Source organism: Acipenser ruthenus, chromosome 43 (genome assembly GCF_902713425.1).
Source record: "Acipenser ruthenus chromosome 43, fAciRut3.2 maternal haplotype, whole genome shotgun sequence".
Lineage (NCBI taxonomy): Eukaryota > Metazoa > Chordata > Actinopteri > Acipenseriformes > Acipenseridae > Acipenser > Acipenser ruthenus.
This window is the reverse complement of record NC_081231.1, coordinates 2,642,725-2,659,213: the sequence shown is the minus strand read 5'-3', so window position 1 is coordinate 2,659,213 and position 16,489 is coordinate 2,642,725. Positions and strand designations below refer to the sequence as shown.

The 16,489-nt window shown below is 42.8% G+C and overlaps 1 protein-coding gene across 2 annotated transcripts; it reads left to right on the top strand.

Moving 5' to 3' along the window:
- Nucleotides 1–1,129: 1,129 nt before the first annotated feature.
- LOC131709464 (UTP--glucose-1-phosphate uridylyltransferase-like) lies at nucleotides 1,130–15,981 on the top strand. Of its 2 annotated transcripts, none has more exons than XM_059012071.1 (10): nucleotides 1,130–1,290; nucleotides 4,412–4,542; nucleotides 6,290–6,397; nucleotides 7,536–7,721; nucleotides 9,176–9,309; nucleotides 9,851–10,133; nucleotides 11,178–11,375; nucleotides 12,984–13,226; nucleotides 13,912–14,016; nucleotides 15,015–15,981. In XM_059012071.1, exons 2-10 carry the CDS (start codon nucleotides 4,420–4,422, stop codon nucleotides 15,120–15,122), a joined length of 1,488 nt encoding a protein of 495 aa, XP_058868054.1. In that variant the 5' UTR covers nucleotides 1,130–1,290; nucleotides 4,412–4,419; the 3' UTR covers nucleotides 15,123–15,981. The 2 variants fall into 2 exon arrangements, with proteins under 2 accessions (XP_058868054.1, XP_058868055.1); XM_059012072.1 differs by lacking the exon at nucleotides 1,130–1,290 and adding an exon at nucleotides 2,518–3,339.
- Nucleotides 15,982–16,489: the final 508 nt, after the last annotated feature.

Below are 16,489 nucleotides of genomic sequence, written 5' to 3'. Positions count from 1 at the left end.
GGTAGTGGCAACAAACATGTTACCAATGTTATTCCAGGTGCCAACCACCTCTTTGTATCCAATAGGGTTTGTAACACAATAACCCCTGGTTTCCATTACATGAGAGTAGATGTTAAAACTTCATGCTGATTTGAACTCGGCTCTCGCCAAGATAAGCACCAACTAAGACGTAGCTTTACAGTAAACTAATGTCGTCTCCATCCATTTGCGTTTCCTTCCATCTGATGATGTAGATATCCTTCTGTCAGGTGTTGATGGCTGAAGTGTAATGCAGGCTCCAGGGATCAGCTTATTTTGCCTCCCCAGCGCATCAGCACACAACGACTGCGATGCTGGCTCTGGGGATCAACCACAGTGCGTTTAATAGGGAAATAGGGTGAAACTGACTGATGCTTGTAGAATCTTTTTCTTTAGGTATAAAGACTCCACCTGCTCGGCGACATGCTCTTGGTACAACCTGTTTTTCCCATGCCACTTTCATCAATTTCCACAGAATTCGTAGAACTCCTGAAGCACTCTTGTACACTCTGTACGGAACTCCATTAGGCCCTGGAGATGATGAAGCCCTTGCTTTTTTCACAGCTTGCTCTACTTCTTTCCACTTAGGTGCACAGTCCTCCATTTGGTATTCTGGTGGATTGATAGGTGGGATGTCTGAAGGAATTGACATAGGCTCCTGCCTTTTTGAATCTGTATGTGTTTCCTCTAAATATCTCTCCAGCTCAAACTTAGATGCTTTTAGTGTGCCATTTTTCTCACTGGTGGATAACTTCTTTACAAATCTGAACGGGTCTTTATAAAAGTTAGTTCTCCCACGCTCCTTCTTTTTGTAGCATTTCCGTAGGCGCTCAGCTCTGCGCAATGTTTGTCTTTTATGACCGTTTGTATATTGGCAATATAATTACACGATTTACTATTGAAAAGACAGGGTGTGTCAACAAGTTCTATACATTCAACGTCATTACAAGCCCTAATTTATAAATATCAACCGGTACAGTTAACCAGTCAAACCTGTACGTTTTGCTGTTGGCACTTCTTTTCTGATTGGCTGGTCAGGTATTTAAAACAAAGAAGTGGTCTGATGTCAGAGGAAAGCTTGTTTAAGAACACACCCCTTTCAGACTGGCCCCTCCCACCCCAGGTATGTTATCTGCAGACTTTGACACCAGCTGAAGTACCAGCCTGTCAGCTGAGTCTTATAGGAAAAGGAGTAAACAGAGAAGGAGGAACTCCCAGGGCTGAAGGAGGAAAAGACAAGTTTGGATACAACTTGGGGAGAAAAAAACACAGGTATTATTTAACACTGCTCTTAATTGTAAGAGGTCTACACTGTTAAAACATTCTAGAAAATGTAAGAATGGTTAGTCCTGGATCATAAATGATCATGTATTTCTTTAACTTTGAATAGACAAAGAGAAGGAGAAGTGATACCTTTTATTGGACTGACTAAACAACTATTAATCACAAGCTTTCACAAGACAAAGGTCTGAATAAGCTCAAAGTTAGACTCTTAGAAAAGTTTACCTGTAAACTACCTTTGGTAATGCATTTTTTCTCATGCTGTTTTCACAGCTGTTCAGGCAAGAACACTGGCCCTGCCTGCCACAACAAAATCTAAGCTAGCTTTTACCTCCTCGATGTTGTTTCGAACTACAGCCCCGACCCCACCCCCCCCCCCCCCACCCCCCAAGGCTCCCCTCTCACATTGTGAAGTCATTGTGAAGCGAGCATTTTCAGATGGACCGCACGTCACATGATTGTGAAGTCATTGAGGAGCGAGCGTTTTCAGATGGACCGCACGTCACATGATTGTGAAGTCATTGTGAAGCGAGCGTTTTCAGATGGACCACACATCACATGATTGTGAAATCATTGTGAAGCGAGCGTTTTCAGATGGACCACACATCACATGATTGTGAAATCATTGTGAAGCGAGCGTTTTCAGATGGACCACACGTCACATGATTGTGAAATCATTGTGAAGCGAGCGTTTTCCGATGGCCCACACGTCACATGATTGTGAAGTCATTGTGAAGCGAGCGTTTTCCGATGGCCCACACATCACATGATTGTGAAATCATTGTGAAGCGAGCGTTTTCAGATGGACCACACGTCACATGATTGTGAAATCATTGTGAAGCGAGCGTTTTCCGATGGCCCACACGTCACATGATTGTGAAGTCATTGTGAAGCGAGCGTTTTCCGATGGCCCACACGTCACATGATTGTGAAGTCATTGTGAAGCAGGCGTTTTTCAGATGGACCACACGTCACATGATTGTGAAGTCATTGTGAAGCGAGCGTTTTCAGATGGACCACACGTCACATGATTGTGAAGTCATTGTGAAGCGAGCGTTTTCAGATGGACCGCATGTCACATGATTGTGAAGTCATTGTGAAGCAGGCGTTTTCAGATGGACCACACGTCACATGATTGTGAAGTCATTGTGAAGCAGGCGTTTTCAGATGGACCACACGTCACATGATTGTGAAGTCATTGAGGAGCGTGTGTTTCAGATGGACCGCATGTCACATGATTGTGAAGTCATTGTGAAGCAGGCGTTTTCAGATGGACCACACGTCACATGATTGTGAAGTCATTGTGAAGCGAGCGTTTTCCGATGGCCCACACGTCACATGATTGTGAAGTCATTGTGAAGCAGGCGTTTTTCAGATGGACCACACGTCACATGATTGTGAAGTCATTGTGAAGCGAGCGTTTTCAGATGGACCACACGTCACATGATTGTGAAGTCATTGTGAAGCGAGCGTTTTTAGATGGACCGCATGTCACATGATTGTGAAGTCATTGTGAAGCAGGCGTTTTCAGATGGACCACACGTCACATGATTGTGAAGTCATTGTGAAGCAGGCGTTTTCAGATGGACCACACGTCACATGATTGTGAAGTCATTGAGGAGCGTGTGTTTCAGACGGGATGAAGTGCAGTTGTAGTTCCAATCCATTAATATAGAAAATTACATCCTATATTACATTCACTTTTCTATTTGACTAGTCTACTGTTCTCAACATGATTAGAGGTAACAGCCACACTTAGAAACACACATAAGAGTAGAGCTGAATGGGTTAATACAATATTGGCTGAACTCTTAAGCTTGGCTTCCGAGGACCTCCTTGTGTGTTTTGGCATCATGCTATTTCCTTATGAGATTTAATCTCGGTAACCAAGCAATCCAGATAAAATGTGACTCATTAAACTGACAGCCTGAAGCTGGGTGTGGGACACTCCCTTTACAAATCTGTATCACGTTTAGCACTGAGTTAGGCAGAGATACAGACAGGCCCAATCTCCAGCACTGACTGTATCAGTTTTCAGAGGTAAAACTAAGAAGCATGTAAATGGCTAGAGCAGTCTGTTTGGGTTTGAGATTAGAGATTAGGTTGGATTAGAGATTGAAGATGGGAGTTATGGTTTTACAAACTTTATTGGTTCTGAAGATAACAACTATAATCATGATGGAAAAACTAAAGCATTAGAAAAAGCGTGTGTTGGATTTCACAACGTGAAAGGGACAGAGAGATTGCTAGTTTGGATACCCCTCAAAATTACCCTTATTTACTTGATTGGGCTACAGAAGAGTGGCGTAATGTAAAAGCTGTTGCAATAAATCATTTTGAAGGAGGACAAGATTCATTTTTTTGAAGTGCACTGAAGTGTAAAAGTATTCGAGGTGGTTTGCAGTATAAAAAGCCGAACTGTAAGCAATGTGTTGCCTATGAACCCAAAGACAAGCCTGAGAGATGTGTGGTAAGACTGTATGAGAAATAGAGAAGTCTGTTTCAATGTCTTCATCCTCTCTGGAATGATGTGCTGATGCTGGCTTGCTGTAGCTTTGAGAATTTAGCTCCAGTCCTCAATCGCCAGCAGTGTGAAGTAGTGGTTAGGGCTCTGGACTCTTGACCGGAGGGTTGTGGGTTCAATCCCCAGTGGGGGACACTGCTGTTGTACCCTTGAGCAAGGTACTTTACCTAGATTGCTCCAGTAAAAACCCAACTGTATAAATGGGTAATTGTATGTAAAAATAATGTGATATCTTGTAACAATTGTAAGTCGCCCTGGATAAGGGCGTCTGCTAAGAAATAAATAATAATAATAATAATTACAGTGTGGTACACATCACAAGCTTGTCTGTTGACTTCTTGAGTTTCCTCCCAGTTTATCACAGACAGGCTGGTATTTTATAATGTGAATCAAGCCCAGTTTATCACTGACAGGCTGGTATTTTATAATGTGAATCAAGCCCAGTTTATCACTGACAGGCTGGTATTTTATAATGTGAATCAAGCCCAGTTTATCACAGACAGGCTGGTATTTTATAATGTGAATCAAGCCCAGTTTATCACTGACAGGCTGGTATTTTGAAGCCCCTTGTGTTTTGTCCACTGGCAGTGTTGGATATGATCCGCCCGGCCCGTGAGCCCATCTCTCAGAGACAGACCCAAGCCTGTCCGGAGCTGCCCGGCTCGCTGGAGACTGAACTGGAGCAGCTGCTGGAATCGGAGACCCTCGAACAAGCTCAGGTAGCACTGGGTACAAACCTCATGCACTGTCTGCACACTATATATATATTTATATTTATTGCATTTATATAGTGCTTTTTATACAAAAGTATCGCAAAGCACTGTACAGTACATAGCAGAAAAAAAGAACAAACCACAATACATGTGTATAGCATGTCACGCATACAACTGCCATAATCAGACAATTTAAATAACATACACACACACACTGACACACCGGCAGGATTAAGGGGGGGGGGCACTTGCACCCCCATTCTTTAAAGCTACCTTCTTTAACGTGTCAATCTAGGACTGCACATACTTTTAAGAAGTAATATCAATATTCAACACTGTGAGAATATGAGATGAAATCTAAGGAAGAATGGTCTTGCTTATTTATTTGTTTGAATTAATGAACAAAAATGACTGGATCCCTAAGAAGAGATTGTGGTAAAGCAATAAATGTTAGATATGAAGGCGAATCACGTCTTTAAACCAAAGCAGCAAACTGCTCAATGATGCTCTTCCAGCTTGGGTACATTTCCAGTAAATGAATGTGCAGATAGAAACAACACAGTCATTCAAGCTAAACAGGTTCTCTTGAATGTCATCTGCAAACTTTGTTGTGAAGTTTATTGCGAAGCAATAAACTTCAGATAGAAATGTATATATCAAACGTAAATGGCTGACATGATAGCATTGAAATCATTTTTACAAACCAAGAATACTAAATGAAGAGCTGACGAGTATTTTTCGTTGACTTCCAGTTAAATAAATCAGCAACTATTAACAGATATCTCACTGTATCCTATGATTAAGCATATAGTTCAACCTTCCGTGAATGTACAGAAACTGGGACAGCAACAACGTCGTCTTTCTAATAAACTGGAATAATGTATCTCTAAGTAAAACTGTGTAGCCATACAAGGTATAAAAAATCGCTGCCACCTGAAGTGGGTAAGCGTTCACAGGAGCCCTGGTTACAGGAGATTGTTTGAAGTTGGGGTGTAGTCGTCTTCACACCAATTCAGGAATTACGCCTCAAGAAAACTAGATACAGATACATTTTTTAAACTTTGTATTGGGCAAGTGGAGTAGCTTCACAACACACACACATCATCCCTTGACATACAGTTGTGCCATGTTAACAACCTTACTTTCTATACTTCAACCCTTAACGATCCCTGTCAGCCTTAAGGTCAGTGTGTCGACTTTATCACATAGGTCCCGCGCTGCTGTGGACATGCATGTAGTATCAGGGTTGTATAGCTGCTATTTAAAATGTGTAAGCATTAACTACATCAGTGCTTACAGGGATATCAGTAGCTTTGAGAGAGCAAATGGACAATCACACTTTAGTGACTGGAAAGTGTTCTTCCAGGTCATCTCTGTCAATTTACTAAAGTCAGCTAATTTTGCATCCCTTCTAAAAGCTACGTTCGGTGCTTTCGGAAATATTTATTTATATTCATAATTATGAAGTATACGTGAATGCTTCCAAACTATTTTTGAAATGTTGGGTAATAATTTAGACTGTCATTATTAATGGTTCTCTCTCAACCCTCTCTTCTCTTTTCTTATCATCAAGGAGTTCATTTCTATTGAATATAGGGATATAAAAATACCAACACATACAGTTTATGTTTTTAGCTTGACTATTGACTGTAGTTTACCATACCGGGCTGGGTTTTCCAATGCTGGTTACATGTTGCTAGACTGTGGTGCACTTCTATACTGGAATAACCTCAGGTATCTTTCTGGAGCACAGGCTCTGAGGAGAGACTGGCAGGACTTCAAGCAGCTCCACAAGCGCTTTTTCCAGAGGGAGACTCTGTCAGTGCAGTGGGACAGGATTTTCAAACCCCCGCAGGAGGCAGTGAGTATTCCTCAATACTGCAGGACCGAGGCCAGGCTGAGACAGGCCCTGATAGGTAAGGTACAGGGTCTGAGACCAGCCGCGCCCTTGCTGTGTCCTGTGATACATTCCCTTGTTCATGAGGCTAATGAACATTTCTCTTAGAAACATTGCAGTGGGTCCAGATCATGAGTGGAGTATTGTGGGAACAAACCCAGTAACGGGGAGTCCCCAAGGGTATCCCCAAGTAACGGCAGGAACACGTGGTGTGCAGGGTCAGTCATACAGTCAAGGGATTCCACAGGGAGCATTGACTCTGGCGCTGGGTTAGGGAGGCAAAACCAGCAGGGACTGTTTCTCCTCGCCACTCTGCAGCGGCCCCTACTGGCCAGGTGAGCTCAGACACCTGCAGGGCGTGTCCTCCAGGGGGCGGTAGCTCACATATGACTAAACTGGGGAGAAAAATGGGGGTTAATTAATTGAGCACACTGAATTAAAAAAAGAAGAAAGGGAACTAGCATGTTTTTTGACTGAAGATCTCAGGACTGTTTACAGAATTGATGATGTCATTTATGGCTGGTATTGTTTGATCAGTGTAGCATTTAAAGTCATTGAACAGGATGTTTATTGATAGTGACTTTGGCCGGGTGCTCCTGACACTTTTATATAGTAGTGTTATACCGGGGCTTGAGAAATGCTGGAGATAAAACATTAAGGAGTTGAATTTGAATCAACTGCCTTTCAAATCAATTTTCAATTGTAACTGTATAATACTAGCAAGAAAGCATATCCATTAGTTCCAGGTCTAGCAGTTCATGTAATACCCTGTGTAGTTTGTTGTTAGTTTTAGATTATTGAAATTGTTATATTCCTTACACATAGGGCTCTTTAAGATGAGATATTTGCTTACAAGTGATGGCCAAAAATTAAATATTTGCCATAGGGTACATTTGCAGAAATGAACTTGTCTATTGACCATGTGTATCAAATCCTATGTGCTTGTGCTAGCTCATTTGAAGGTCATTTTTCCTGTTTTTTTTTTTTTTTTAAGGGAACTTTTGGCTGAAATGTCATTCCTCTTCAGGCTCCCTGAACTTAAAATACACAATTGAACGTAATTATCGAGAGACATTTACTCTTCTGTTTCTCCTCAAAACAGATACAGGCCTACGAGACTCTCCAAGCCAGGGCCTTGCCTGAAGACGTCTCCTCCTTGCTGAACAAGCTGGTGGTGGTGAAGCTCAATGGAGGGCTGGGGACCAGCATGGGCGTGCAGGGCCCCAAAGGGCTGATGGAAGTGCGTGATGACAACACCTTCCTGGACCTGACTATCCAGCAGATTGCGGTGAGCCTGAAACTACAGAGAAACACGGAGGGCAATAATAATCAAATAATAACCTCTTCATAGCCGGTGGTCCTGAATGCAGCGTTAACAGATTCCTTTTTTTTTTCTTTCTTCAATTCATTGATGTCGTAGCCACCCTAAAGCCATTAAAATAACAGTATATAATAACACAATCATCATTTAAACATTAAACAGCGGGTGTGTTTATTGCAGATCATAACAACTCACTGTCGTCTAATCAAAACTAAATGTACAAAAAGCTGGTTTAGAAGAAAAAATCGGCTGTTATCATTTAAACATGTGATGTGCATATAATCAGAATTATTAAACAAATAATCCAGGGAAGTGTTTACTTGATATGAGAGAATCTCTGACACCTTGCTTTCTTCTCCACCCTGGTTGTATAAACCGTGATCGTTCACAGAGCGGCGCTGTGCTGCTTTCACTCGGGAGGATTGTGGCTAAGCGGTTTGCAGTGTGCAGGTGTAGAGGTGATGCAGTGCTCAGGAATGATTTGAAACAACACAGTTAAAAAGCTCTTTATTTGGCTGGGTTGCTTGTTTAGCAACCTTAAATAATAATACCTGGCTCTACACAACAATGTCTATCGCGCAGGTAAACCATGGGGTTCAGTCCCGAAATAATAATAGACACACACAAACACAACACGGCCACAACTCCAGAGGGAGTGCTCTCAGTGAAAGTGGTGGTTTACAGGTTTATTCATGCACAATGGTGAAGTGGAGTCCGGGTTTAATTGCTGGCTGTTTAGCTACAGCCCCCAGATATTAACCTCCTATAAACGACAAACGTAAGACTTTAATAGAGAAACAAAACAACACACAAAAACTCATGGTTTCTTTATAGCACAGTACTCCTTCACTGGTCCTTTCATAACCATAACAAAGGAACAGATTGCTTTGTCACACCCCCTCAGTCATGCCTCCTTGGGTAGTGAGTCCAATCACGTAGCCTCCAATCCATGACTGACACTGCCTACCGTATTAAGGCGATGACCTCTGGTATTGTGGCTCCGCCCCCTTCCTGGATGGCCGACTTCCAACTGACCCTGGAATGAACTGTCAAACCATCCAGTCCGGGGCACACTGTTCCTGTTATACAGCGCCCTCACAGGTCTGGAGGGAGATTGTTGACTCAGATTCATTCGCTCTCTGTCACAAGGATGCACAGCCCTTCAGGGCTCACTCGGGTTATTCAGCCTCATCCTTATTCGTTATTTACTTGAATTGAGGTGAGCAGGTGACACGCCATCCCAGATTGCTCTGCGGTTTGTATAGTTTTTATTTCCGGGTCAAGAGAATAAAAACCACAGCATGAAAACTTTAAGGTAAATTTGTCATAATGAAAAAGGATATTTGTTCACCGAGGGTTTAATTCCGATCCTGGCTCTTTATTCATCTCTCTATGGCTCTATGGCCTGTCTCCTGTTGCAGCACCTCAATAAGACTCACAGCTGTGACGTGCCCCTCGTCCTGATGAACTCCTCCCTCACTGAGGAGGACACGCAGAGAAGCCTACAGAGATACAGCCACTGCCCCGTCAAGATCCACACCTTCCTGCAGAGCAGGTGAGACCTCTTAGAGCTGCACTCCAACCTCCCACTCCTTTACATTCAGGGACTCTCACCTGAGATTCATCTTCTACACATCGCAGTGCACCCAGATCGCGCAGCAGCGCTGACTGAGTGGGGTGTTGTGGGAACAGAAAACCAGAGCTGTTGCAGGGGGGAGCGTGATCTGGATACGCTGAGATCCCGAGAAGAGATTTTTTTTTTTAAACTCCTTTTCATCAACAAGGAAATTCAAATTAAAATGCCGAATAAACTTCTTAAACATCTTGGCGACTCCAGCAGTATCTACACACACACTGCTACACACCAGCGCTGTTCCAACAATCTTCTTGGAAGGAATTACTCAGAGTATCGGGCACACCTTAATATTGATAGAATGAAATGACAGCCTCATTATTTACATTGTACAAGATGTACATTTTTCCTATACAGTGGCATACAGTCCACAAACTTAACAGCACTTCAGGTAATAGAAACAGAAGATATGGCCTTGTACGTGGATCACGCATTTCTCACGCTGGTGTCTGTCCCCCTCCAGATACCCTCTAGTGCGGAAGGACACCATGCTGCCCCTGCTCCACCCTGCAGGGTGGGCCCTGTCTGGCCACGGGGACGTGTACGCCAGCCTGTGCCGCTCAGGCCTGGCGGAGCTCTTCACAGCGCAGGGGAAAGAGATCCTCTTCATCTCCAACATAGACAACCTGGGAGCCACCGTGGATCTACACATCCTCAACCATCTGCTGCAGGAAGAGTCCTCCGCCACCGGGGGACGCTGCGACTTCCTCATGGAGGTGACTGACAGGACGAGGGCTGATGTCAAGGTAAGGAGGTACCCTCTTGGATAGGGTGGTCATATGGTTTACCGCTGGGTACTGATTCGTCCATTAAAAAGAGTCAAGGGTTAAATCATTTCTTAACCTAATCTTATGTTAATATAACTACATGCTTCTCTTTCTCTAAACTTAGTGTCCCAGAACCCTCTGCAGTGTGTACATCAAACACAATTCATTTGCTGAATCCTGTGTTACACATATCACTGCAATTTATTTTTTCAACATATTCCTGATAGCTTTGAGATTTTTATTCACACATCATAGGTAAATAAACTAGGCAAACTACTTTTTTTTCAACTTTTACTCAGAAACATTCGCCAAGAGAGAATTTTGGGGATGAAATGAAGAATAATTGTCCCACACGGTCATTCTGCATTGGGAGTCATGTGATGCTATTTTGGGTACCACCGCCCCTGTGGGACAGATGTTTGGTTCTATTGCATATCTTTATAGAGGAGACTATTAGTGATCTAATAATCAAGGGAGGGGTCTGAATGGGTGGGGGGAGTAGCCAATTGAAGCCCCGCCCCTAGTCATTGTGTTTCAAAGCTGGTGACACCATCATTTTGGGGCAGCAGTGTGGAGTAGTGGTTAGGGCTCTGGACTCTTGACCAGAGGGTCGTGGGTTCAATCCTAGGTGGGGGGCACTGCTGCTGTACCCATGAGCAAGGTACTTTACCTAGATTGCTCCATTAAAAACCCAACTGTATAAATGTTTAATTGTAATTAAAAATAATGTGATATCTTGTAACAATTGTATGTCGCCCTGGATAAGGCATCTGCTAAGAAAATAATAATAATTTTAATTGCCACGCTCCTAAAGAAAATGGCTAACATTTTGGGGTACCACTGCACTTGTGAGATTGAACGGTAAGATCCATGTCATAGTACAGAGGAGATGATGATCTAGTCAGGGATAGTATTTACTAAGTAAGGGGTCTGAGTGGATAAAAGGGGCAATAAATGTCCCACCGCAGTCATTCTATTTCAAGGCTGGTGACATCATCAGTGTATTAATCTTGTTGTCCACAGGGGGGCACTCTAATAGAGCTAGATGGGAAACTGCAGTTGCTGGAGATTGCTCAGGTGCCCAGGGAACATACAGACGAGTTCATGTCTGTGTCGGAATTCAAGATCTTCAACACTAATAACCTGTGGGTGTCTCTGGAGTGCATGAGGAGACTTGACAGACAGCAGGCTCTGCACATGGAGATCATAGCAAGCAGCCAGGTAAAGGGGCTCACAGGATAACACATCACTCGCCTTTCAGAGCGTTTGACTGGGGTTCTCCATTGGAACCCCATGAACCCTGTTAATGATACAACAGGTTTCAGCACTTTCAGTTCATGAGTCATTTCTGAGCAGCTGAGCTGAGCTGTGATTGAGTGGGGAGGAGATACTGGGATCCAAAGCCAACAATAGGAAAGCGTCGGGTATGATTGACACCCGTTTCATTTGCTGTGATTGCGCTTGGATATCCCGGGTGCGTTTGGTCAGCTGCTGGTCAGAAGCAAAGAATGAATTGAAAATGATGGCATTGAGCAGCAAAGCCCCTGCAGCCTGGTGCACAGTTAACAGGTCCCATGATGTTTCAATAAAGAACGTGAGTCAAAAATAAATACTTTATTCTAAAAGTGAATTAATGCAGTATTTTGGGAGCTCCTGAAAACTAAACGCTGAAAAGAAGTAAGCCTAGTAATCTGTTTTCTGATCACTTTAAAAGCCAACATAGTATTCAGAACAGGTTTTATAACACATCGACATTGTAAAGAATCTGTGTACCTAGTAGCCCTCTATACTGTACATTCAAAGCACTTTTTGAGATATGTGTATTTTATCAGTGGTATTCTGCTATGGCATTTTGAATAAATACCAGTTGAATTAGAAAAGGTTTGGTAAACAAGTCAAAGAGGTGAATCAGTCAGTCAGATAATCTATAGCTTCTCATTGCATATTAGTTTGGAAGAATAATGTGTTACTGCACTTAAATGCACTTACAGAAACGTAGAATTCAAATACTAAAAGGTGGTATAAGAGTAGAATAACAGGAGAAAGACCTGGCTACCAAGCAGCAGCAGCAATCAAACAGGCAAACAAACTGCAGGTTCAGTATATAGCCAAAAGTGTAGAGCACAAATCAAAGGAGGTCATGATGAGCTTGTATAACACACTGGTGAGCTCCTGAACTCCTCAACCATAACAGAGTCTTTGAGCAATTACAGCAAGAACGAACAGTGGTTCATTCATTTGTAGACATAAATGTCCCTGATCTTATCATTAAGGAAGAGGGACAGCATTTCTGTTTCCAGACCTAATGCACTGCCCTTGATTTACAGCAGCTCTCTGCTTGTGGATGGGGGTGGGGTGGTTTGATGCCTTATTGTTGGGGTTGGTAGCAGCATGCCCACCTTTGCCTACCCATGGTTTGAGATAATCTTCAGGTTTGAACAATACCAGCGCGGGGCGATTAATCTGATGAACAGGAGCGACGACACTGCTGTTGTTAAGAGCTCTAGTTTTGTGGTGTTTCATCGTTTGGGTTGTAAAGAAACTTAATGTTGCAACATGCTAAAATATATAGTAAACCTTTGTCACTCAATACAGGGAACAGGAAAGCGTGTTTTTATTGTAAATGTTAGGTACACAGGGTTCTTTTTTGCAACAAAAAATATGTTTTTTTTCATACGGTTCATCGTTTGCAAACAGCATAATTCTCGCCTGTCAGACAGAAAAGCTCAAATGAACCCCTGATTGCAAACGCCGTAAAAGGTAAGGGGGCAAAGTTAAGAAAATGGAATGTCGAAGGTTTTAACAGCGAGTGTTGATTTCTTGCAACAGACTCTGCCCAGCGGTCAGGAGGTCATCCGGCTGGAGACGGCCGCAGGCTCGGCCATCGGGAGTTTTGCGCGGCCACGGGGGGTCAATGTGCCGCGCAGCCGCTTCCTGCCGGTCAAGACGACCTCTGACCTCCTGCTGGTGAAGTCCAACCTGTACGAGCTGCGAGGGGGGGCTCTGGAGATGAGCGAGAACCGAGAATTCAAGACAGTGCCACTGGTCAAACTGGGAGCCCCCTTCACGAAGGTACAGGATCCCCTCACTGACACACACTCACAGAAGTAACGTTAGAAACCAGCCTGCATTCATATTCATCCACTGCACCTCACAGCTCTATAAGATAGGAATTTTGCCTGCAAGTGACAGGGAGATTTAAGATATTTACTATAGAAGTTGTTTCACCTTTAATAGAACTACCATATATTATTTCTGTGACTCTTGCTGTATGAAGGCCCACTTGCGCCATCTCTGTCACTTTCAAGTCATTTTTCCAATCCACCTTTTAATGTGAGGGCTATCTTTAATCATTATGTTTTTTCGAATTATGAGATGTGATACATATTAAAAGCTGATATTATTTATGGCACAATTAATTAAATATTGGTGCACTTACTCCAACTGAGTTAGTACTTCCTGGGTCACCTGGTGAGTGAAATCGTCCCCACGATAACCAATCAGCTGCTTTTCCCTATTGACTGACATGCTTTCAGCCAGTAACGTAAGCCAGAAAACACTGTTGAGGTGAAATGACCAGATAAGCTGAGAATAAGGCATAGAAACGGATAATTTATTTTTAGATATCACGTTTTAAAATAAAACCTCATTTCAACACTGTAGACGTGTTCCCAGTGGAGACGTTTCTTTAGCATCACTACGTATCCCAGCAGCGTGGGGCGGTTCCAGATCAGGATGTTCTTTGTTTCCGTGGCAGGTTCAGGATCTGCGGACTCGTTTCGAGAACATTCCGGATCTCCTGGATCTCGATCACCTGACTGTCTCGGGCGACGTCACCTTTGGGAAGGATGTGGTCTTGAAGGTAAAAATTCAGAGAAGCTCCCGTCTTACTCTTAGAATGAGCTTCATTCTGTAACCATTGAACTGATCTGTCTCTACAAAGTCAGTCACATGGCACCAGATGCACAGAGAAGTGGTTTCATGATAGACTTTTTTATTTGATTTTTTTATTCACTGACGCCATACTGAAGCCATTAAAATAACTGTAGATAATAACACAACCATCATTTTAAAAATGAAACATTGGGTGTATTTAATGCAGATCATCATCTAATCAAAGCATGTTAAATTTACAAAAAGCCGAGATAGAAAGGCTAGATAAGTTATTACCATTTAAATGATGTACGCATGTTTCAATTCAGATTGGATTTAACATGATAAAATGATATGCATGCATGTTTCAGTACAACTGGGACACCAGAAATGGTAAACAAATTGGATTGTGATGTAGGGCCAGTAGATCTTTTTAGTTACATTTTTACGAAAACATTTTTCCTAACTATACAACATGGAGCAGCCTGACCAACAGGTGTCTCGAGAGATCTGATCACAGCCTTGACATGGCGTAGACTGCACAAGGTGTTGGAAGGTGCCTCGAGGGATCCATCCAGTCCTTCATATCTCACACTTGACGATCCTCTCTAGTTTCCTCTCTGTACGTCACTGTTTGCAGCCACAGCTGTCTCTCTAGGCTTCCCTTTGCTGTTGCTGATCCACTCTGGTGACTCTTGAAGCAGCCTGACCAGCAGGACTGTCCTTGCTACTGTGGCTCCTGCTCCACATGCCCCCACTATCTCTCCAATGGTGTTAGATCTTTCCCAAGTCCTGGTAGACTGTGAGCGTGCTGCTCCCACAGCTTTACAGCAGGGAAGTCACATCACATGACCAACCTAATCTCTAATTCAGGGTGATGCCAAATTCAATAGACTGGTCCTAATAAAGTGGCAGTTTAAAGAAGAATTTTCTCTCTTCATATTATCTCTCCATCTGAAGGTTCTTCATTTCTGTTTGTTTCCCCAGGGGACGGTTATCATTATATCGAATCACGGGTCCAGTATTGCCATACCGAGCGGTTCTATTCTGGAGAATAGGGTGGTGTCGGGAAACCTGTCTGTACTGGACCACTGACCCACGGCCTGACCAACATGTTCTCATGAAGAAACCAAATCTGTTGCAATTGAGGCACATTGAGACGTGTGTTTTTATTTTATATCTGGTACTACACTTAAAGTATTCTCTGTTCTCTTTGGTCACCTGGAGGGTGGAATAGTCGCACCCCTTCTATGCCATTAACCAACCAGCTGCTTCCCCTGTTGACTGATATGCTTCCAGCCAGTAGACCCAGAAGACACGGTGAAATGACCCAGGAAGTGTTCCGGATTTCTTGAGAATAAGGCATGGAAACCGAGAACTTTCTTTACCCTAAAGCTGTACCAGGCATCTTGTTTTAAATCAAAATGCATGTGTGCTATAACACGTGCTTCTTTCAAAACAGAAGTGCAAAACAGGGAAGATTAATGGAATTATCTTGTTAGCTAAAATTACCTGAACGTGCTCCAGACCCCCTGCAGTGTTCACAAGAAACGCATCCCGTTACCTGTGCTGTGTCCCATGTTGTCCCTTGTTGATATGTAAACTCTTTTGACATTTTAATCACAGATCACTGGTCATAAATCAGCTGGGCGATACGTTCTCAACATTTACTCTGGAGCGTTCGCCATTTACTCGGAATCGCAGTGCGTCCAGATCACGCTCCCTCCTGCAACGATGCTGGTTTTCTGTTCCTACCACAGAGCACTCAATTGAATCACCAGCATTGTTACAGGAGGGAGTGTGATCTGGATACGACGTTCCTATGTAGCAGTTGAAAAAAGCAATTCCCTTGTTGATATGTAATTAATCAAAACAAAAATGTTTCTATTTTGTATTTTCAATATTTGTATAAAACGCCTTTTAAATCCATTAAATATATTTCTATTTAACTTTACCGGATTGGAATCTTTCAGTCCTCTTTCTTTTTTATAGGAAACCAAATCAAACAAAGAAACTGGTGCCCTTTTCAGTACTTATTTTGTGTAGTTTTACTTTAGGTATAGGGGTCCATGTTTAAGTCCACAACTACTAAAACATGTGGACTGCTTTTCTGGTAATCGCTACATTTTTCAGTTGCTTTCTTTCCAATATGAAAAGCCTTCACAACTCGTTTCCTCTCCACCCACTGCCACCACGTACTGTAGTGACTGATCAACAGTGATAGACCTACAAGCATTCATTCCAACACAAGTCTCACTATTCAATTAGGTAGCTGCTGTAAACTGCTGGATTTTGAACCAATCATTATACCAGTTTAGGAGTAGAACTGGCGAGGGGTCTGGCATGAGACTGTACAAAACACTTGATCAGTAGTTAAATTGATACTAAGAAATACCACATAGAACAGATGATATTTTAGATCCTCTAATTTAATTGGGACGCTAATTAAAATGAGCGCCGAT

What these genes read in the sequence shown, in the direction of transcription:
- LOC131709464 (XM_059012071.1), top strand. Translation starts at nt 4,420, where the DNA reads ATGATCCGCCCGGCCCGTGAGCCCATCTCTCAGAGACAGACCCAAGCC. An exon ending in AGACCCTCGAACAAGCTCAG is followed by an intron (nt 4,543 to 6,289) that starts GTAGCACTGGGT and finishes TCTGGAGCACAG; the next exon opens with GCTCTGAGGAGAGACTGGCA. An exon ending in GGACGAGGGCTGATGTCAAG is followed by an intron (nt 10,134 to 11,177) that starts GTAAGGAGGTAC and finishes TGTTGTCCACAG; the next exon opens with GGGGGCACTCTAATAGAGCT.